Source organism: Python bivittatus, unplaced genomic scaffold (assembly GCF_059951505.1).
Source record: "Python bivittatus isolate LINGU-HERP-01145 unplaced genomic scaffold, Pbiv_v1 ctg000480_np1212, whole genome shotgun sequence".
In the NCBI taxonomy this organism is placed as follows: Eukaryota; Metazoa; Chordata; class Lepidosauria; order Squamata; family Pythonidae; genus Python; species Python bivittatus.
In genome coordinates this window covers 62,168,860-62,192,731 of record NW_028277075.1, presented here as the reverse complement: position 1 = coordinate 62,192,731, position 23,872 = coordinate 62,168,860, and the positions used below count along the sequence as shown (strand labels likewise).

Genomic DNA, 23,872 nt, shown 5'->3' with positions numbered 1-23,872 from the left:
TTGGACTCAGAGGCCTAAATGGCCTGAATGTAACAATTCTACAGTTCTGGGATCCAAAAACATAGTCAGGAACTACATACAGTCCAGTATCTAGTTACGTGGATGTTGCAGAGGGATGGCGTCTTCTCCATACCCACCGCATCACAAAAACATTCAGCTGCTCAAATGCAAACTGGTCTCAACAGTAGAAATAGCAATTCAGATCAAACAATCCTATCACCACATAGTATCACCATGGCCGATTACCATGCGTGTTATTTTTTGTTCAGAAGTCATGAGCTTACAAACTGACATTTTACCCAGGGGAGACAAAAGAAGAGTGATAGAAGAATGAAGGAAACTATAACAGGAAATAACATGTGTTCAGTTCAGTTACAAGGTACATAGACAATCATTTTGAAAACTTGGGAGGAAGGGAGGGAGAAAAGAAAGGTCTCCTTTGAGTCCTGGTGATTTCATGGAGATTTCCGTGTAGTTTTCTGGGCAGCAGTAGAGAAGTGGCCTGCCATCATTTTCTACTAGGGTGTTTTTTCGGTTCCCAGTCCACCCTTCAGCCATATTATTCCTTGGCTGTTTCCAATCCGAGAACTAACCAAGTCTGATTCTGCCTAGCAAAAAAGTTAAATTATATGTTAAAAGAAAAGGTGGACTTTAAAGATCATTTCTGAGAAGGGGCTTTATAAGGATGTCCTGAAGGATGTGTAAGGCACAACAGAAATGACAAAGTTGTTTTTAAAGAGTTCTGGATAGAACTGACCATGGAGAGGACTAGGGGTTAGGGTACTGAAGCACTAACAGAGAAAATACCCTTACATTACCTATCCAGTGAAGCAGAATTTGTGCATTCCCCTGCGGCAGATATAAACTAGGTACAAATCACTGTGGAACTCACACTTTTCTTGCAGAATGTAAAAATCAGAAAATTTTATATGTAAAAATAAGGAAAAAAGAAGTTTCTGTTTGTATAGCACCAATCAAAGTAATTCTTTCTATAGAAATCAAAGCTGGACAGCTAGGGTTGAAAATACACACGTCTCTTACTTTTTTGGCCCTTTATCATCTTACTTCAAACCTATACTATTTTTTTCCTCCCATAATAGCAGAAGGAGCACTTTTGCTGCTCTTGATTTTTTTCAAGAAGTGGAAGAAGTCTATTTGTCATAATTATGAAAATATTTGCTGTACCCTTTAGAAAAGGGGGAGGGGAGATGTATGAAATGTATCTATTGTGTTCCTTTATAGATAGATTCTGACCTTCATCCACATTGCTAAAAAGCTGTTTTCAGAGCCAGAGCAGAAACCTTGAACATTCTAGATTGCAGGAATACATCTACTTTCATTCCCCATTATTAGAATATACTGTTCTTGGCCATCTGGCTGGCCATCATACTTTCTCAGCATCTTATATGATCTCTGTATTGCATAAAACGCCATTTGCAGGTGTACTCAAATGAACAATCAGAGGAGGACTGGGAACAAAGAAAAAGGTTAGATTTCTTTGACTCAAAATAACCAAGCCAACCTCATTCATGTACATTGCACAGATCACTACAGGAAAGAAGGTAGAGGATTCACCAGTGCTAGAGTTGCATGAATGCATCAGCGCTCCCCAGGTAGAGAGAAAAGGGGATTCTTTATGATGTCAAGGCATATGGCATACCAGGCAATGAGATGAATAGTCTAGGCAGAGAGCAAGGCACAGGCAAGGGTTGCTGTGCCTAATGAAAGGTTAACGCATTAAAGGCTGATGAAATCCTCACAGTGCCATGGCTCAGTGCATCCACTGAATAGGCTGATCGGTGGCATACGCCGTCCTTCCGAGCTGGTGGCCTTCTGCCCTCTGGAGCAAAGCACATCTATCATTCTGCTGTCAGAGAAAGGCAGCTGTGATGAAGCAAGGTTACAGAAAGGCAGAGAGGGAAAGAAGCCAACTGGAGACACAGGGGGAAAAAAAGCAAGTAGTTCTTTCCAAATAATCTCTTAACGTGACTTTGGAACCATACTGGAAGGAATTTAAAATCAAGACAATTTTCACCATACAGACTACCCACTTTTCAATGTATTGTACCTAGGAAAGTTGCAGACTCAACTATGACTGAGTTATGCCCTCAATGATTTTAAAATGAAATTATGTGGAACTATTTATTTATAGTTGCACTCTGGGAACTCTAATGGGCCAGTACTGCAGGGAAAAGAGGCACTTCTCTTTAAGAGCACTGATCATCACCTGGTCCCGATTTCATGCACTGGGTGGGAGGGAGGGAGGGAAGGAAGGGACACACCTGACTGCAGTGCCAAGTCAGAGGTTTCTACGAAGGCTAGGGAAGGCAATCTGAGATACGAACATGACTCTTTTCCTGACACTGAAGCGTTCCCCTTACCCCTTTCCTGATCCAGGACAACTGATCCTAGTATCAGTTGGAAAGGCAGAGGCATGGGCAAGCAGAAAAAGCATTCTCTACTTTTGCTAAAAAAGATTTTCGGGCTACAAGAATTGCTTATGCTACAATCTCATTTACCCAAATGGCCACAGAGTTGCTAGGTTGCAACTAGAAGAAAACATGTTTACCTTCAAAAGCTCCAACAAGCAGAACTTGAGACAGCTGCAACTGCTTCCCCTCATCCCTCCCCCATCCTTTTGCACCTGTACTAGTACAGCACCCAATATATGGAGATGGGGTAGGGGGTGGATGGGGAGAGAGAGAATAGGATATTTAATGTGGAATACATAATTAACATGAGTAAGGTATGAATAGGATGTATGATGGGTTAATTATAGTCAGAGGTTAATACAGCCTGCTGACTTACCATTTCCAGTTTTTTGGGAAGAGCTTATTCCATTACTATGCAGATGTTGGCAATACATCTCTCTTAAGACATTGACATGTATTTCAGACAGCAAGTCTGTCCAACCAGATATGACATCTTAAATGGGCCAGTTTTGATAATTACCAATGCATTCATCAAAATTCATTAACAGCAAAGTAAAGCTGATATGGGAATGTACTGTATACAATAGCAGATTCCTCTAATCAAGCTACTCACTAGAAAAGGAAACTTAGTACATCGTTATAGCATCCTAAATTGCAGAATAAATTAACAATGGCACTAGAAGCATTTTCACAGAGTAAGAATATGATAATCCATTTGGAATAATTCTGTTGGAACATATGTGACACAACCATTTCCAGGATAGTCTTCAAGTGCATTGTTATTAACTAGGGAGTGGGGAACAGTATATTTTTCTATAATTCCAAGCAACAGACATTTGAAAAGGCCATGCAAGCCTGAACAAATTCTACATCCAAGATATCTTTCTTTGGACACAGAAGAGTGTGCAAAATCCACTTGCAAATCCACACAAAAAACAGGTTCTATTTTACTGTTCTGAGTCCCCTGGACCTGTTTAAGTATGTGTAGTTGCCTGGCAACTTTCAACATATCCCTTACTGATTGACTCATGTCTGCCTGACAGCATGGAACTTCAAGGATGCTCTTGATGCTAATTTAACTCTCAATTATGACTGTCAAAACAAACCACTATAAGAGAACTGCAGAAATAACTATCAGGCATGTCAGATTTCACTAAATATTTTCAGGGGAAAGGGGTGTTTGCTTTTGCTCATAATATCTAAAACCCAACAGAAGTTGAATCAAGGAGCAGAAGGATCATTGGGCATTATGACCAGAAGGGAGAGAACTGCCTTCTATATGTTCTACAATAAAGAGTAGGTTTTCTGGCTATTCTGTCATTGTCTAACATGTATAATCATGTATGTATACACTTAAAACCTTATTATCATTGCTGAAGGCATCAAATCAGAGTCCAAAAGAAACAGAGAGCATTGTTCTTATTTTATTTGATATGGCATCAGCACTCTCAGCCCAAAGTTACAGATCAAATACCCCAGTTGGAAAATGTTGACAACATGCAATATTGTAATAAGCATTTTCATTTTGAACTTGGGAAGTTGAGAAACTGAGCTTTTCATCACATTTAAGAACATGCTTAATTGACTGTTTTACATGTGTTTCCTGACATGCATGTTTTAAATCCAGCATTACATGAGAATCCTATGCAACAGAGCAGGAGTTACTGTAGCATTTCAGTAGGAATTTATACAGATAGTCGTTCATCCCTTGTGTCATTAAAAGATAGGTTAAAAACCAGCAGGCATTTGGCCGTATCACATTATAAAAACACACTCAAAGGGGGAACAAAATAATCCCTCAGTTCCTAGACTCAAATACAACTGTGAAAGAAGGGTCACCTGCACACAGGATACCCTACTGCTGCTGCTACAGGTAGAACAACATGCTACCAGGACTGGACTGCTAACTATGGAGGAAACAACAGCCTTGGAAGCAGAATTATCCTACAGTAGGATTTAGTGTTCCTTGCACATGGCAAGAGCTTTGTTTGGGGCATTATTGAAGAGTTGCTGAGCAACGGCAGATGGATGCAACACAGTTTATATCTTATTAAAGTTATAAGGTTTCAGGCAACAGAAATGCCAGACAAGCTCTGGCAACACAGAAGCAGCCTACAATGAGTAAACACAGCCCTGCCTGGACAGAGTTCAGAAGGGCAAAGGATAGCAAGAAAGGGCGTGGATGAGTTAAATACATTTCAGCTCAATAGGATCTCTTTTCTTTTAACAAGAACAGGAGAAATGACAGCTACCGTGAAGCCTTGATTAAGAGTTAATAGTACCTACTGCCCTAATGCACAAGACATCCAAACCTTAATTTTTTAAACTTTATTACTACTATGCTTCTGCCACTTCAAATCTCCTTCAGTTGGAGGATTCTTGACAGTTCCTTCTTCCCACTGCAAGTCTTTTGATGCCTCTAGTTCAGGTTTTGCCATCGACCTGTACCTGCCCTTTGCTGGCTTCTCCCCATTTAAAGTACCTGATCCGAACCTTTTCCTGAAAGGAAGAGGAGCATACAGAAGAATGTTTAGCTGCCTCATTACTGCCCACAATTTCTGTGCTGCTACTTTAGGACCAGGGCCAATAATAACCAAATGCTGGCATAGCCCCCTTACTTCAACACACAGAAGGTTCCAAGTCCTTCTCTGCTCTTTGAGACAGCAGGGCTCAGTGTTCTGGAGAATGAGAGCAGAAAGCTAGAATGAGCCACCATCTAAATATACAGCATCTTCATGCTTCTGAAATTAAATGCAAAGCTGTCCTAGCTACATTCATCCTTTTTTTCTCCTTTTTATATAGAGGTAGTCCTTGCTTAATGACCACAATAGGGACTGGAAAATTAGTCATTAAGCAGGTTGGTCATTAAACAAGGCTGACCTGATTTTACCACCTTTTTTGCGGTGGTCATTAAGTGAATCACCACAGTTTCCTATTGATTTTGCTTGCAGGAAGCCAACTGGGAAGGTTGCAAATGGTGATCATATGAACCCAGGACACTGCAATTTAATTTGGTTAAAAGAGCCAACTTAATTTAGTTGAGAGCCAGTTTGATCTAGTGGTTAAGGCCCCAGGCTAGAAACCAGGAGACTGTGAGTTCTAGTCCTGCGTTAGGCATGAAAGCTGGCTGGGTAACTTTGGGCCAGTCACTCTCTCTGAGCTCATGATGTCAGGGTCAGGCAACAAGCCAGTCAGTTAATTCCTGTGACAACAAATGGATCAACATTCGGTTGATCCAAAAAAAGTGGACCCTGCACCTATGAGAAAATGCTAGAAAGAAAAAAAAAAGTAACAGTTAAGTGTGGAAGTATCTTAAGGGGAAGATGCTGGAATAACAGTCAAATTAGGATTACTAAATGTCTACCCTAAGGAGCCTCTGGACAGGTAAATTTCTGTATGGCTGCTATTAAAGGAACTAAATCTCTCTAGGGAGGAAGGGGGGTACTCTGTGCCATTAAAAGCTGTGTTATCATTCTCCCCTCCCTGTCACACCCAAAATTACATAACAAGCTGTGCTGGATAAAGCTACAGGTGACCTTAACCTTCTCTGCATCTATTCATGCTGAGCAAAAGCTTCCAAAAAGTACTCAGCAAAGGTAGACAACCAAGATCTTATATTCTCTGCTTTGTAAGAATACAAGGTAAGGATCTTTCAAATAATGGAATTTCATTACCTCTACAAACCTTTTAAAGTGTTCTTTTTTTAAAAAAAAAAGTTTGTTCTTTAAAATTACCTTGCTTGGATTACAGAAGAGAGTTTGCACTTCTGAAGTAACCAATGATGTCACCCATTAATGAACCACAATCTCTTTTGGACTTTCCCCTCATATTCAAAAGCCTGTAGCCTCAAGCCAATTATACCCACCAAATCATCTGGGTTTCAACTTCCCCATACATTATGCTTTGAAACTTGGTATAAAGTGGTTTTATAAATTAGACACAGATTGATCAGACCCTCTTCCTAAATGCTCTCATTCAGTACTAAAAGTAAAAGCTTGTGAAATCTATAGAGTAGCAGTACCAGTTCAACCTGCCTCTCAGCCCAGATTGGTTATAACAAAAGAATCTTGCAAGACAGATTGTGCTGTACTTCTAACACACACATCTTCTTATACCTCAGTGAATCAGGGAGTCATCTGCCGGAGTCACTTCTGAATGCTATCTTATTTCTCGGAGCTTAAAAGAATGTTTCACCCCCTTTTCCCCAGCTAACAGTTCTTACATATTTCCATCAAGGCCATCCTCCTTACTCTCTGCCCTCAGAGGGTTATTGCTGAGGGATATAATGGAGGAGATCCTAGGTAAGTCACCATGAAGCCTGGGGCCCGTCAAATCTTTTCCTTTTAAAAAAATTGCTTGCTTTTTTCCTCTAAGTACAGTCTACACATTTGCAGAGAGACTATAACTGTTCCTTCTCCTTGGCTCCCATCAGGAAGGAGGATTAAGTGAAGAAGCAGCCAGAGCAAGGAGGAAGAACACCAGGTTCAGAAAACTCCCAAAGTTAGACCTATGCAAAGGCTTCAATACTGGCAACATGACAATGCCAATTCCAAAGACAAAGATAAGCAAGCATTTTATCAGCTCAGCTTTCCTCATCAAACAGCCAAGAAGTTAAAAAAAAAAAAAATGAGGGGGGGGGGAGAAGGCTTTTCAATTAAACCTTTAAAATGTAGGAAACTTTAAGCCAGAAGTTTGCAAATTAAAGGGCTACACCCTTGATGTCTGTATTATATAAAATATGTGTAAGTCGCCTTCAAGGGTTAATCTCCCCTCTAGGCAGTTTACATTTCATAAAAGAAATAAAACATTAATAAAACCTAATGAAATCCAACACTTTCAGAAATAAAGACATTACAAAATACTATACAAAATACTGGTGTTCCAACCAATCCCTGACCAAATTTGTTCAGGGAAAAAGTTGGTCAGATTTGTGATGGGGTCACTAGTAGTGATGGGGTCCAGCAAAGATAGACAGCAAGGCATTCTAAAAATGTGGGGCTCTAGAAGTCTCTCTCTCTCTTTCCTTCTCAATTTAGAAGCTGTTAAGGAGCCCCAGAGAGAGCCAGTCTGGTGTAGTGGTTAAGGCACCAGGCTAGAAACTGAGAGACAGTGAGTTCTAGTCCTACCTTAGGCAGGAAGCCAGCTGGGTGACCTTGGGTCAGTCACTTTCTCTCAGCTCTAGGAAGGAGGCAATGGCAAACCACTTCTGAAACCTGCAGGGACTTTTCAGGCAGGCATCAGGAGTCAAAATTGACTCAAAAAAAAAAAAATGGAATGGAAGAACCTCTGTTCCAGATTTTAAAGCATGGGCAGGTTGAACTAGATGAACAAAGTTCTTCAAGTTGCTTGGCTCCAAACAGTCTAAGAAATACAAGCACTTCAAACGAGGCTGGGAAACACACTGGGAACCAATGCAACTATGTAGAATAGAGCCACAAAGTCTGTCCATCATCAAAAGTTTTATTCTGCATCAGTGAAACTTATGAGTCACCTTCAAAGGCAGCTCCACGTAGACTGCATTCAGCAGTTGAGCCTCTCCAGATATGCTGCATCTAGCATAAACTGGTAAAATGTACTCTTGGCTATCACAACCATCTATGCTTGCCAAGGACGTGCAGAGATAGTGCAAAGTCCAAACAGACTCCCAAGCTGCCCTTTTAGGCCTTCAACAGGAATGAATACATATTCAAGAATAGCTATAAACCTCCATCTAGAACACTTAGTCTTCTTACCTATGACATTTCTATTTTGTCTGAGATTAAATCTCCATTTATTTGTCCTCATCTACCTCAAAAAAATCGTCAAAGATTTGGGTTCCGTAGTCTCTTTAAGACAGGTAGACTGAAATGCCAGGTGGAGTGGAACATCCTCAGCACACTGGTGACACTTCCCAACCTTCTAATGACTTTCCCTAATAGTTTCATGTAGATGCTGAAAAGCTGAAGACAACCTTGCAGCCTCCTATAAGCCCCACTGAACTCCTGCTCTAGAATAACCATATGCAGAAGCCATACACAAGCTTCTTCCCATTTCACATGCAACTCAAATGTTATAAAGTGTGCATAAATTGTTCTCTCTCCTCTCCCTTTTCTTTAAGTGCCTTTTCTCTCAAATCACAGGTCAGAAGCCTGGTTTGCTTCTTTCTGTTCATTATCTCCTATGCTGCTCTAGAAATAATCTGAATCTGACTACTACTAAGTAACAATTTACTCAAAAGGGAGGAATTTTTTTAGGAACTCTGGCAAGCTTTTCTTTCCCCTTCCCAAGCTTCCAATTATGTCCACAGGAAACAATAAAGGAGGGCAGGGCCTGTCAGAAAGAATAATGGGGTAGGACAATTGTGCCTATGATGTCACCCTTCCTGCCATCTGCTATTCAGCAGCAGTTCCACTCACCTCTAACCCCTCCTCCATTATAACTAGAAGGCTTCAAGTAACAACACAAGACTGAATTACTTTGCTGCTGCCCTCCACATGTTCCTTCTCTTTCCAAGAGAAGCTGAAGAAGCATCACCGGTGACAAAAGAAAAGCCCAACCCTTATTTTCAATGTATTTGGGTTGTGTGTTAAATAATCACAAGAACAAAGGCTGAGACTGGCAGCAGTACAACATGATGGTGTTGTGTAGTAGAGACCTGCTGTGTTTCTGAATTCTCTAGAATCAAGAATACCACTGAAGTGACACTTCCCCGTGAACACTCTCAGATGGCATTGACTTTATTGGAGCCCTCCCACCAACATCATTCAAATGAAGCTGGCGCGCTACAGGCAGTCATGCATTCAAGGGGACAATCCACAGGAACAAAATTTTCATGTGTATGGCTGGATACATGTTGCCTTCCATGTGCAGCAAGATGCAGGTGTGGATGAGATTGTAATAGACCATGTCAAAGTCTTGGCTGATGTGGAATCCAACATAGGTACAATTTGACACATAGTTAAATTTATCCTGTCCCATGCACAACTACAGAAATTCAAGGTAAATTAAGTGATATCTGAAAATGACAGAGCTCAACTTGAGCACTTGTGTGGAGAACCCACCAGACTTTTGAACACCTGAGACTCATGATTCAGATAAATGTGCTTCTTGAACTATCACAAGAAGACTCTACCTTCTCACCAGAATACAGAGAAATGACTAACTCTGTAACCACAAGTTTAAGGAGGAGGACAGAGGCTAATAAATAGATTTAATGACTCCTTCCATACTTCAAAGAAGGCATCCAGCATAAAGAGAGGGTGAGGAGGAAGGACCATTTATGTTCCATGAAAGCATGTCTTACAATATATATGGAGAGCATGATGCCCATGGGCATCCTGATTTTTCTCCTGCCCCTGTCAATTACCTGCCCAAATTGACCTTATTTTTTGTTCAATTACTTTAACTTTAAAAAATGGAGACAGCTGACAAAGCAAAACAAGCCTCTCATACTATCTTTATTTATAACAGGCAGACAACCCGTGTTCCATAGGCAACCTCCCCAAGCCCCATTCTTGCTGCTCCCAGGGAACAATCAGATTACACCACTGAAATTCAGTGGTAAAACTAAATGTGGTGCTGGAACAAAACAGGTTCCATTTTTATAGTACTTACCTTGCACCGTAAAATTCAACAACATACACCAACAGCTACACACACATTCTTAAAGCCTCTAACCACTAAAACCCTACATTAAAAAAATTAAATGTGTGATATTTGGCCACAAAACCCAGGCTTACCCCTAATTTAAAAGAATTTCTCTGGATACCATATAATTCTTCAAGATATTCTTATAAAATAAATGGGATGGGTGGCTACAGCCTAGGACTTTGCTCAGAAGTACAGTGGAACCTCGGGTTACGAACTTAATTCGTTCCATGACTCTGGTCACACCCCGAATTGGTCGCAACCCGAAGCAAATTTCCCCATAAGGTTCAATGTAATTACCGTTAATCCATTCTGGCGTGGAGGACAGGGAGGAGGCTATTGCTTAGAGGGAGAGTGCCCCTCCCTACAACCACGTGTCAGGGGCAGAAAATGGCCGCGGACGTGTCAGGAGCGGAAAAATGGCCGCGGACCACATGTCAGGGGCGGAAAAATGGCCGCGGATCACGTGTCAGGGGCGGAAAATGGCCGCGGACCACGTGTCAGGGGCGGAAAAATGGCCGCGGACCACGTGTCAGGGGTGGAAAAATGGCCACGGACTACGTGTCAGGGGCGGAAAATGGCCACGGACGTGTCAGGGGCAGAAAAATGGCCGCGAACAGTGTCACGGGAGGGAAAATGGCCACGTATCCTGTTCGTACCCCGAGGCGGAGTTCACAAACCAAGGTAAATTTTTGCGGCCGGAGCTGGTCGTAACCCGAAAAGTTCGTTAACAGAGGTGTTCGTAACCCGAGGTACCCCTGTATGTCTACCTGTACAGAAAAAAGGGCCTGGTAGCTAGAGAAATAAAGAGTGTCCTAGTAACTAGAGAGGATAACTGAGGGCAATATTCTTTTTTGCGACCTATCATCTACCATGAGAGACATTCTATGGGAATAACAACACCACACTGAAAATTCCCAATGTGCCCACCAAACTAAAATTTTGGAGACGACTACCATAAAGGTATCACAGAAGGCCAAGAATGCAGAAAGCAATACTCTGAAAAAAAGTTTACCGTCTATTTCTATTTTGTCCCCCTCCCCCCACATATTTATAAAGTAAGATAATACTATCTCTTGTGAAATGCCAATACAACCATCTTGACAACCTGAGGATTAGTCAAACCTAACTTCCTTGGTCCCTTGGCCTTCCATATATGCTTCCTTGGTCCCTTGGCCTTCCATATATGAAATATGAAGAAAAGGAGCTTGATTTCTCTCTCTGAAATCCCTGTATGATTCAGAACACTGCCGACTGCACACGAATCAGCTTTTCTCTCTCAACTTTCTTCTAGGATACATAAACAGTTGTAATTATCTTGGCTAGCAGCTGTACAGAAAGTGCTAACAAAACCTCGGTGTAACTAAACCTTTATACAGCAAGTGCTAACTCCTCTTCCTGAATCTCTTTTGGTTCACTGTCCTCAGATGGATCTTTTTCATTTTCCCAAGAACACATTACACAATACATTTTCTAGCAGTTAGACAGGTTTTGACTGTCCAATCAAGCTTACTAATTTTACCACTGCTCTGGGTAGCCATGGATCTCTATGTTTATGATTCTAGGTGTAAGGCTGCCTATAGAATTCTCTCCCTTAAAAGCAATCAGAGGCAGATATCTTGCTTGTTTGTAATCAAATGTAGGTGAATTATCTAAATAAGCTTATAATTCAGTAGTTCCTATTTTTCCTTTATATGTATCTTCACATTAGTATTGAAAATCTTTGGGAATCATCATATATAACATCCAACAGTATCCATGGGATCTCAAAATTAAATAAAATGTTAACTTTAAAAAATGCAAATAGCTAAAATCTTGAAAAATCACATTTCACAACAAATTGAAAATACTGCAAGAGTTAGCAATTTCTTGAAATTTGGGGCATTTTTAAAATTATTTTTATTTTGACAGCTGCATCAGGAGTGATCTGAGATATCAGTAAAGACCACAAATTGAGAAGCACTATATAGATAGAGTATATAGTTATGCTGTGACTGACCTGGCAATACAGTTTACCTTCAAAAGAGGTAGGATGAAATGATAAATTACAGAAGCCAGAAATGAAGTCACAGCAGAGACTATTCTATTGTTCATATTTAACTTTTCAAGAGAGATGGTGAGATACATGGATTTGAATGACTTGGGTTCAAATCTCAAAATATTCTCTGGTTGGTTTAGGGAACTTCGTTTACTCTTGGAGATGAATTGTGTGAACAAGATACACTACTCATCTTGAACATTTCTCTACATACATTTACTGATGTTGGGCAGTTTTGTTCAAGTTCTTTCCCTTTTAGAGTTTCATATTCAAATTTTAATGACGTGATATTAGAAACCAGAGTGTTTGAATTCAAGCTACAAAGGAAGGATTTTTGAATACTTTTTGAATGGCTGGAAAAAACATTTTTGGTAAACTCTACTGAGAAAATACAGAGAGCATTTAAGACTGAGCTACTTTGATTATTAAAAAAAAAATTAACAGTAGGCATGGAGACCAAACTAGTATCAGGTTTCTGGTGTAAGGTATTCTAGGGAATTAACTTTTGCCATCACTGTGATTCCAACTTTGAATGGGTTCCCTGGGCCTGATATTTGAACTGGGAAGGAAATTTTTAACATAAATTTCTAACTGCTTCAACAGAATGTCCAATAATTTGATCCTTGGTTTCTTCACAGAAATGAACAGTTTTCACCTTGAAAAAGGTGGGGGGAAATTGGGGGGAGGGGGGAGAGAAAGAAAAAGTATTAAATAAAAATTTCCTGGTTTAGCATTTCCTTCATAAACCTAATTTTTCAATCTGGCCTGCCACCACCTACCAGAAAGGGATACAAAGTGATTCTCAGATGCAAAACAGAAAAAATAAAATTAATCTTATAAAGCAAGTATGGAAACTAGCAATGGAAATAAATATTAAGTACTTTTATGATTTCAAAGAAATAGGTACTACAAACCTGGAAGGACACCCATTTTGTGTCAATTACACAACATTTTGAAGAACCTGCTGGGAGACTATTTAGAAATATATTTGCTTGTGTGCTTAATTTCCTATTTAACTGACTTCAGTATTAATTATTGTAACTGCATAACATGACATATTCATTATCTTTAGAGATTTTTACGGGCTTCTTGTTTCACTGTGTTTTATGCAGGGTAAAAATTTAAAATGTACAAAACAAGAGTATCAATTAAATGATTAAAAAGCCACATGAGGCTCAAAAGCAGCAGGAAGTTAAAATGAAAAGACATGGTGAAACAAAAAAATTCCTAAGAGAAAGAGGACCTTTGGGATTTCTTTTTGGCACAAGTACCACAATCTGGGTCTCAGCATGGAGCAGAACAGACTAGCCTTGCCTGGGTCCAGAAGCTAAGCACGTTGGGCCTGATTGATAGCTGGGAGAGATACTAGGCTTTAGGCTCAGCTGGAATTCACAAAGCACGATGGCAATGGCAAACCTGGGAACCAGTCTGGTATAGTGGTTAAGGTACCAGGCTAGAAACCAGGAGACCATGAGTTCTAGTTCCACCTTAGGCATGAAAGTCAGCTGGGTGACTTTGGGCCAGTCACTCTCTCTCTGCCCTAGGAAGCAGGCAATGGCAACGCACTTCCAAAACCTTGCAAAGAAAACTGCAGGGACTTGTCCAGGCAGTCGCCAGGAGTCAACACTGACTTGAAGGCGCACACAGAGACACACACAAAGTTAAACCTGCTGGCAAGAAAGTTACATGGATACTTCTGTGAGATCATCCAGAGTTGAGTTTGACTTGAAGGAGAACCTACTGGTGTTACTAGGAAGGCATGAGCCCAGATATATACATAATTTTGCTAAATTGATTGTTCTGGAATCCAAAGTGTGAGATCACATGCCACAAAACATTTTTTCTTATGTTTTGTTTCTGATGATTTGTAACACCTTTTACCATGTACTGTCAACAGTAAGACTTTAGCATGAAAGAATTTCTAACTCAAATATGTACCATATGATCCCAGGAAAAGACAAAAGTGTCTTTAATAATTTGCCAAAGGTGCAGTGGGTGTACCCACATGTGCTCTTCCATTTCAGATCCAGACTGCTACACAGCTTTATCATCTATTTAGCTAAAGCCCAACACTGCAACCAGAATGGGAAGGAAGGAAGGAAGGAAGGAAGGAAGGAAGGAAGGAAGGAAGGGAGGGAGGGAGGGAGGGAGGGAGGGGCAGAGTGTGCATTTGGAAGTAGATCCTAACCCATTTCTTGACTCTCTGAACAAACACTAATTTATCTAGCTGTTTTCTATTTGGAAAATACTAATAAAGCACTCTAGGCCAAAAAGCTCTCTGAGAATTCAGCAGTGACGTATATGTGTGCACACAGAGAGACCTCTAAAAATGCATTAAGTTCCTCTGTTCTCCAGCATTATCAATGGCTAAAGAAAAACATTCAAGAATCATTCCTTACAGCCTTGATTATAGCAGACAGGAGGAAAGGATATTTTTCCTCACACACAAAGATTCAGGCAGGGGTGATGTCACTGCTAGCCAAATTCAATAAACCATATGTGTACGTTTAAGGGGAGGGGGAGATGAAGACCCTACAGATGGTTCCAGCTGGGCCTAGCATTTGATTAATCGCTTGAATTACCCTCCTTTGCTACAAAATAATAAAAAGCGGGGGAGGGAAGGGAAGAAGAAATACTAAAAAGCAATCCAGCTGCTGAGGAGCTGCTGGGAAAAGATGGCTGCTGAACTTAAAAGAGTAGCTAGCTTCTCCTGAAGAAAAGCCAAATCTACCGTGTGGAACAAAAGAAAGAACTCTATATAAGCACCTTGCTCTTTGCTTATTCAGACTGGGAAATGCAGCAGGCAGAGTTTTAAATCCTTGGTAGTCAAAAAAGAAAAAGCAAGACATACCCCACAAGGGTGTTTTCTGATACAGGGACAATAGGAGATGAAGCTTTTTCCTGGCATCTGGATAATGGAGTAGGAACCTGCTTAAGTGCTGCAAATTAACTGTGGTTAAAGCAAATAAGCACAGGTGATACCAAGAAGTGACAATTAAGCCTCTAGTCCAGTTTTCCTCAAGCTCAGCAACTTTAAGATGTGTGGACTTCAACTCCCAGAATTTCCCAGCCAGCTATGGGGAATTCTGGGAGTTGAAGTCCACACATCTGAAAGTTGTTGAGCTTGAGAAACACTGCAAGTCCATTACAAGCTTACCTTGTAAGAAAATCCAACTGAATTCAATGGGATCTGATGCCAAGTGAGTGCTGCACTTACTTGGAAAGAAGCTTCAGGAAGAAGTTTCCTTGGAACAAACCTTTCTTCCCCCCACCCTGAGTTTTTTTTTTTTTAAAGCCACCTTCCATGTCTTCTTCTTCCACCCTGTAACCATGTTATGAAAAGTAGACAACCAAGCACGATTTCACTACAGAACAGGGCTACGGGAATTTCAGAATTGTAGAAATGACTTTGTCTTCTACGGGAACAGATATCCATTAAAAAGAGCTAAAAGCAGACTAATAAGGAAGTGCCGCACTTCAGATCCAAACCAAAAAAGGCGATTTTAACTAGGAATGAGCACATAGGTGATACCTGTTGGCCCTTCCTTAAAGAAGCTGTGCCTTGTCTTGGGAAAATGTGTGTTTGGAGTTAAGGAGGTACCACATCTCTGCCCACTCCAAAGCATCTTGTCGCACCTTTACCTCAAACGCAGATTTTCCTGGGTTCATGCGGCTACCGTGCAGGCCTAGGAAAAGAGCAAACGACCTTCTTCCTTAAAGAACACCAACTAGTGTATGCACCCTCCAAAGGATCTTTCTCACTATGGATTGAAAGTGCAGGGCATCCCTACAGGACTCAGCTTTTGAACAAGCTGCTCCAGTACCCCCCTTTTATCAAGATGACAAGGCCCAAACAGTTTTGGAAAGCATGGTGCTAGTGCAAACCCAATGCCAAAATAACAATAAAGAATTAAAAATAATAATAAAAAGGACAAAGTAAGTACTTGGGCAGTAAGAGAGCTAAACTAAGTTATAAGGCCTCTATCTATATGCAAATTCAAGCAATCATTAACCATTAAAATTTATAAACAAAAAACTTCAGGAGGACAGAAAATGCGAACAAGGGTAAAAACTACACAGCTGAGCAGAGCAGCACTGAAAAGGAATAAGATGCTTTTGCCTGTACTTCCCTTGTCAGCTTTATCTACAGCTTCCAGTTCTTCTTGAGAAGATCTGAGTCCCAGCCCCAGATAGGGAATCTATTGCTATAGTCCTTCCTATTGACTTGGGGGGGGGGGGGGAACCCTTCAAACTATTTATCCCATCCTGAACCTCACCCCTGACTTTCACTGGAAGAGGGTAGTGGCTTTATAGTGCTTTAAAATATCTACCATCATCAACCAGCCTACATGCTCTTAAATCCATTAATCACTCCCTCCAGCTTTAGAAAAGTAGCAACCAGCACTTTCTTAGCTAAATGAACGTATACAACTTTTCTGACACCCCCGAACATCCACTGCCCTTAGTAAGGTAAAAGGATTGCCCATGCTCCTCCTCCCTCAGCAGACAATTTGCTCTGCATGCAGTAATTTTCACTGACATAAATCCCACTTCAAAGGATTATAGTCCTGTTAACCCGTAATTCTTGAGAACAGAATATATGCATTTGGCAATGAGCTCAGAGACAAGCAGAATTAACTAGAAGTAGAACTACAATGGAAATTCCACACAGCATTTAACATAGTTTTATCTTAACTAGCTAATTCTGTTTGAGATAATTCTATTCTTCCCATTATTCTTTTCCAAGTTCATAGCTTGTGTCATAGCAAGAATGTCAGTTTTCAGGGGGCAGGAAGTGTGGAAGAAAACTTATACCAATATTATTAATGAAAGCAAAGCATGTATTTCTTTTACAGTATACCCCCTGATCTAATCATTCCTAATTCTAAATGTATGTTTTCAATTTCTGAATAAGTGACTACAGTTAATAGTAAATTTCTTATGTACAGTATCTTTTTCTGTACATGTGATTTGGAACATTAAACTGTGGGTATGTATATGAGAGATACTGCAGAGAAAGAGAGATGGATGGTTAAGTCCACTAGTGGTTCCTCCTTCACCCTATCCTGCCAACAGTGATTCAGTTTCATTTTTGTAGCACAGAATAATTCTGTAGCACTGATAAATAAATACCATTAGTGCTGCTGTAAATTATTAAATGGGGTGCTGACTACCTCCCTCAGAACTTCTATCCTCTCCTTCCTGTTTTAATCAATTGTCTATCCATACAGGAACTTATTCATAGCCTAGGTCAGCTAAGTAGCTTCTGCTGAAAGACTGTCAACAGTTTTTTGACTATCCAAGTAGAATCTACTGGATTTTTGCCACATTCTTGCTTGTTATCACCTCCAAATAGTTGGTGATGCAAGATTTCTATGTTAAAGCCATATGGATGCTTTCTTAGCAAGCCTTATTCCTCTGAACATTTAAAACACATAGTCTCCTTTCTACCAACTTACTAAAGCACAGTAGTTAAACCTTTAATTCTTTAGTTCTGTAATTCTTGAATTATATTTCTGCTTAAAAAAATACAAGTCTGGATTTAGTGGCTATCTTTATTTTGATTTTTAAGAGGCATTTTGTATTAATCCTTTTTGTTTGTTTGTTTTTTGGATGGGGAGCATTTTTTTTCAGAACTCCATTCCCATTCACTGTTTTTTTTCCTCCCATGTAGAGGAAGGATTTTCTGATAACACAAAAGAAAGCTCACTTTGAACTGGCTTCATTTGTTCTCAGTAATGACATCACATAGAAAAATCCAAATAGGTATAAAGAGGTCAATACATTCACATGATCCCCATATTATAACACCTATGTGACTAGTCCCAGGAATAAGAGAAATGGTAGATAAATCAGTATGGGAAGAAACAAAACACTGGCCCTAAACAGGAACAGAAAAGTGCAAGTTCATGTAATCTAGGAGTTTGGTAAAACCAACACCCTGGATTCCTCAATAGCCCCCAAAAGGAAACAGAACATTCTACCCAGCTTGTTTTGTTTTTAAATAGTTTGTATTAAAAGATTTTACATAGATAATAAGAAAGAAAAGAAAAAGAAAGAAAAAAGGAGATAGAAAAAAGAAAAGTAAAAGAAAAGAAAAGAACAGAAAACATGAATTTATATAAATAAAGAAGTGGTTTCCAATCTTCCTCCCAGCAGTTATACATACAATTCTAATCAAACCTCTTCTAAGATTACATCATAATTCCCTTCTTTCTATAACCTATTCTTTATAATCATCAAAACCATATGTCACAAAATCATTTTCTTTTTTTATGCAAAAAGTCCATAAGGGGATTCCAGTCATTGCCTTCTGTCCATGTTTTGGTTTAAGACGATACATTGCATACAGTTCCTAAATGTCTTTGGGGTTATTACTCTTTATAATAAAAAGAGTACTCTACATGTAGCTGAACTGCAACCCCAACCAGCGTTATCAATAAACAGGAAAGCCAAGAGTTGAAGTTAGAGCCACAGATCTCCCACCCTTGCTTTCTATCATGCAACTACCTGCAATCAGAAATGAAAGAATGATGGAAGAGGGGCTTCTCTCCTCCACCCCGTCCCCAAACAGGAGAGGATAAAAATAGAAAACTATATGAGAAAGACAGATTATAAAGTCATTTCTGCAGTCCTGCACCAGTCTTCCATTTAAAATTCCAACCTTAACAGTTTTTTAAAAATAAAAACCCTAACCCAACTTATTGCATTGCTACATATAATAGGGGATGTCCTTTAAGATTAGGATTTATGACAGGAACACTGAGTCATAGTATGATTTGAATTTGGAGGATAACTAAGGGCCAAGCTTAAGTACCTTTATACTGGAGGCTGGCTGGATGAGCTCTGTGATGGATACCTTGTCTTGCTGAAGCCTTCTTTTGACCAGCTTGGAGCAGCAGATGTTGACAGAGCTGAGAACATGCCAGGAGTTGTACTCCACAAAGGAGCGGCTGTCAATGACCAACATTCCTTCAGTCCCACTCCTCAAGAGGCTGGCAAGTTTCTTGGGATCCATCACTTTGTGTGGAAGTCTGTCCCCGGCCATGGTAGACTGGTCCTTTCCGCAGCAAGTGGGAGAAGGAAAGGAATGCCCAGGGAAGAGAAGCCAGCTCAGATATCCCAGAGGTGAAGGAACAGGGGGAAGGGGAAAGACAACTTGAAAACAGCCAACTTTTGCCACGCTGCTAAGGCCCTGTATGGCAAGTCATTGTGCCAAACCTGTTAGGAAGTGCAGAGACAAAGAGAAAGAGAGGAGGAAAAAGTAGTCAGATATCGCAAGTATACCAAATTGGTATTGATATATTCTGCTCTAGCTCAAATCCAGGAAAGACTACAGAGTTCTAAAGAAAGCCCTACCTAATGCTACCATTCCAACCAGGTATCCTCCAGAAGTATTCAACTTATCTCCATGCAGCAGCCATCAAGTTGGATAAACGAAATCAGCTAGAGGAAAAGGAAAACGGTACCCTAAAGCTATAGCTTATGTCATTTATAACATCTGATTTTGATCTAATCCTCAACACTTCATCTGTACCTCTCATAATTTAATGATTACTGCCTTATTGTTCTCTAATAACACAATACAAAGGAGTTTTTGGTGTTCTAGAGAGTCTAGCCTTCTTCAAAATACAATAAATTATTTCATAAGGTAATTTGCTTACTGCTACTTCCACCCAAAAGCCTTCAGAATCACATGTTCCAGGTTACATATACTCTTAATTCACCTAAGAGAAAACTCAGCCATGCATGTGTATGCCTTAGAATCAGCTGTAGCACTTTATCACTCCTCATTACTCAAGCCATTTTGAGGGGAATATGCTGAATATTGATCTGAAAGCCTCGAACCTAGCATATGAAACTCTTTCTGTACAGAGTACACATCTTAACATAGAGCAGGCATAATTTAATTTTGCATAGGAAGAAATGTGTATCTATTCCTGTTTGGCCACATGGTAGTGGAGTAGAGTGTTAAAGCATCAGACAGGGACAAAGGAGACCCAGGTTAAAGTCTCCATGCAGACATGAAGCTCACTGAGTGACTGAGCCAACTGATATTCCTGAGTCCAATTCACTTTACAGGTTTGTTGTTATGGGAATAAAATGAGGGGAGATTCCCAAGTAAGCCAACTTGAGTTACTAGAGGCAAGGTGATGTATAACCATAATGTAATAATAATTTTAAAACAAAATAAAATGCCACCTATTGTGTCTGGAAGACCAAATCCTCATGTACGATATGCTTCAGAATGCACCCGTACACCACCTCCTTGAAGGTGCATAGGCAGTATTTATTTATTTAAAAGATTTGTATGGCTGCCCATCTTAAAACACAACTCTGGAAGGCTAGTAGAAAAATCTGGAAGCCAAGTTTAATCACAGCTTTTCATTCATGGGAATTAATGGTTTCAACACAACCCAGGACTGGAAACCACCATTTAGAAAAAAGTCGCATTTACTGAGATTTCTCTGTAAACTAATGAGTACACGAATCTACCCTCATAGCTTAAACCTGTCAAACTGCACCTATTCTGTTGAAAAACCTATCTGGAATAGGTTAAGTTGCCTGCTGTTAATAAAACCATCATGAAAGAATAAATGATTTGCAGTGCATTTGTAACCAAAAAAAAAAAAAAAAAAAGCAACCTTTCTTCTTTATTACCTTAGTCTAATCTGGCTAGAAACAAGCCCCATCAAGTTCAGTAGTACTTAAGTGACCGCATACATTTGTGTTTGAGTAACTGCCAATGCATTTCAATAGGCCTTATTTCTGAGTGGACATGATGAGTTACCATGTACTCCGTTTACTTACTGATGCTGATCTGGAAAACTTATACACACACCTTGAATCGAGTTAGGTGGGGAAAAAGTATAATTCACATCTTCTGTCAGACCCATCGCTAACGGCCCTGAATTATGGGGATGGCTGCCTGAAACATTTGGAGGGAGCAAGATTGCCTGTTCTTTTGACTGAAATCATACTAGCCTACTTTTAAAATAAAAAAGGGGGGGGGGGGAAGAACCATGAAGATGATATCAGAAGACCTCTTCCTAATAAATTATTTGCCTATTCCTTACCTCTCCAGTGTGCATTTTTATTTTTATTATTTGTGTGTTTCGTAAAAGATGAGCTGCTCCTTTGGCAGTTGGCTGGAAAAACCCTTTCCCTTTTGTACTTTGGGGCAGGCTTTTAAAGCTGAAACAGCTTCTAATTAAGAGAAGTCTGAAGGGGAAGATGGAGGCTCCTGCAACTGTTAAAGCACACTTCATTATGTGCTTTCAGCCACCCAGAGGATTCCCTGCTGTACCTACCGCAACAAAATTGAAGATAATCAGAAAGGATGCAAATTAATTGGCTTCCCACCTACTGTACTGTACTGTACATTCCTTGCCTTCTTCAACCTATCTGTTTATCCATGGAGAGGAAGGGGGAAAATGAGGAAAGGACCAGCTGAACATTTCTCCAAATTCCAGTTTGGAGAAATATTAATTGAAACAGATGGACAAAGGAGTCTCCCTAAAGAGAACTAGATTATACAGGCAAAGGCAAGAGAAGAGTAGAAAGAGATGGAGGATTGATCAAACAGCGAAGACCAGCTGACAAACCAGAATTCCATCTTTTTTTCCACTCTCAAGCTTATGAAGAAGAGCCAGGATTCAGGGTTTTCAAAAGACAGTTGAAGGAGATTTGGAAAACATGAATATTTCTTTATTTTTTAATTAATAGCTGCCTTGGCTGTTCTCTGGACAAAAAGGCAGAATACAAAATACATAAGTAACAAACAAATAGCAAATAATGCAGAAGAGAAAATCATTAATTGTTCAAAAACCGTTCAGAGGAAGAGAGTACGCATATAATATAAACCTGTTTGTGCATAATGGATTTCCAGGAGAACAGACCCAGCCTCTGCCCTCCCTTTGTCTTCAGCAGTGAAAATGGTTTGTCAAGAATGACTTTGCTGACTAACATATTCTGCACTTCTTCATGCATTTGCTTTGGTAATGTCAACCAGCATCCCAGACAGGCTCAGATATCCCCAAGCTGCTTTCCAGAAATAGAATCAACATCTCTATGAGGGTATGATGTCCTAGATCAATCTCAGCTACTTTAAGATGTGCAGACTTCAACTCTCAGAATTTCCCAGCCAGCATATTTAAAGTTGTTGATGTTAAGAAACACTGCCCTAGATGACATACTGTATAGGCACCCTTTCTTTAGCTATAGACATTTTTAATGTTTTTAAAATAAGGGCAGAACTTTGAGGAGAATGGAACAAATCTGTAGTGAGCCCAGAACCCTTCCATCTTGATTTACTGCTGATATCCATGGTGAGAGATGGTCATCCTTCAGAATTAGTAGAACCAGGCTGTTAAGGAAAACTGTTACCTTCAACCAATGTTATAATAAATCACCATGCCCTTACTTATATTATATATACAGTCTGTCTTGAGCCCATGATCTTTTTTTTAAAACAATTTTGATTTGATTCATCTCTTGTGAAAATGGTCTTTCTCCCAGGATGAGCTGAAACCTGCAATCACGTCCCTCTAAGCTACACCATTACATTACAGATTTTTTTTCCATGTTGGGAAAGGCATCAATACTTGTAGAAGACCATTCTTTCTCATACACCAGGCCTACCAACGGAATACCAGGTGAGACATCCCCTGAAAAATAAGGCACTATTTCCAAAGGCAGAAGGACAGAATCAGGGTGTGAAGACCCAGACTGTTTCTGGGATTGAGACCTCCCATCTTCCACCCTATGGGTTCAGTCATGCCACTACAGTTTGTTGCTATTCGTTTTTATTAATTCTTGCCTAACCTTTAAAGGATTCCAGAATCTTTCTACAGATGAAACCTCGAGTTCTGGACTATTTGGGAGAAGGAGATGTCTGTTAATCTGAAGATTCCCCCCCCCCCCAAAAGTCAAATTTGGACCCTTATGAAGATAGCCCTCTATGGAATGCCATTCCCTTAGAGAGCCTGAGGGACTTTTGAAATATCATTTTTCTCCAACTGCTGTCTCCAAAGAAGTGTCATTTGGAACAGAAGCCGTGATGGATGAAAGGAATTGCTGCTGCCCACTGGTCCTCCCATCTACTCAATAACTGATCTTCCCAGCACCTTTCCTCAGCAATTCCCCAGCCCACTGCTTGCCCAACCTTTCAGCAATTTCCCATTCTCCCTCTCTTGACTCAGCCACTGCTGTGATCCTAACACACCGCCTGCCTGATCTCCCCTCCCCTCCCCTCCCCAAGAACTCAAAATTGAAGCAAATACAGGACCGCAGGCAGGCTGGTAGAATGTGCCCTGCTGGGAGCCTGTTTATTATGACTGAAACTGTCACAAGAAGAAACAGGAACACGGGCCAGTACATAGGTAGCAGTGGATAAGTAAAGGAAGTGAAGGTGCTGAGAAGATCAGGCATGGGTAGGCTTGTAGATAAGCTGCACTAGGACACTTGGTGGCAGCTGAAGAGAGGGAGGGAAGAGAAGGGATTAGGAAGATTAGGAATAGGCAAACTGGTGAGGCATGCTGCACTGGTAAATCAGCTGCTCAGGGGAGACAGGATGTGGAGACAACAGAAGGCACTGAGAAGATCAGGATGGGCAGGCTGGTGGGACATGCCATGTTGGGAGCTGCTGTGGGAAGGAGAGGGGGGCAACTATGTCCTACTCACTATGTTAATTATTCCAGAATTTATCTGGATATGTTTTATTCAAACCCTGGAACAACCAAAACATTCTGGGTTTTGTTTTTGCTGAACCACAGCC

At 40.3% G+C, this 23,872-nt stretch overlaps 1 protein-coding gene across 2 annotated transcripts in view; it reads right to left on the bottom strand.

Annotated features, from left to right (window-relative positions):
• Window positions 1-23,872, bottom strand: part of DUSP8 (dual specificity phosphatase 8) — a 106,475-nt gene that overhangs the window by 65,255 nt on the left and 17,348 nt on the right. Inside the window, exon 2 of one of the 2 annotated variants that reach the window (XM_088146062.1) lies at window positions 18,914-19,317. In XM_088146062.1, coding sequence (XP_088002188.1) covers window positions 18,914-19,144 — 231 coding nt within the window. In that variant the 5' untranslated portion in view covers window positions 19,145-19,317. The remainder of the gene's footprint in view (window positions 1-18,913; window positions 19,318-23,872) is intronic. The other variant, XM_088146063.1, reaches the window with a different exon arrangement.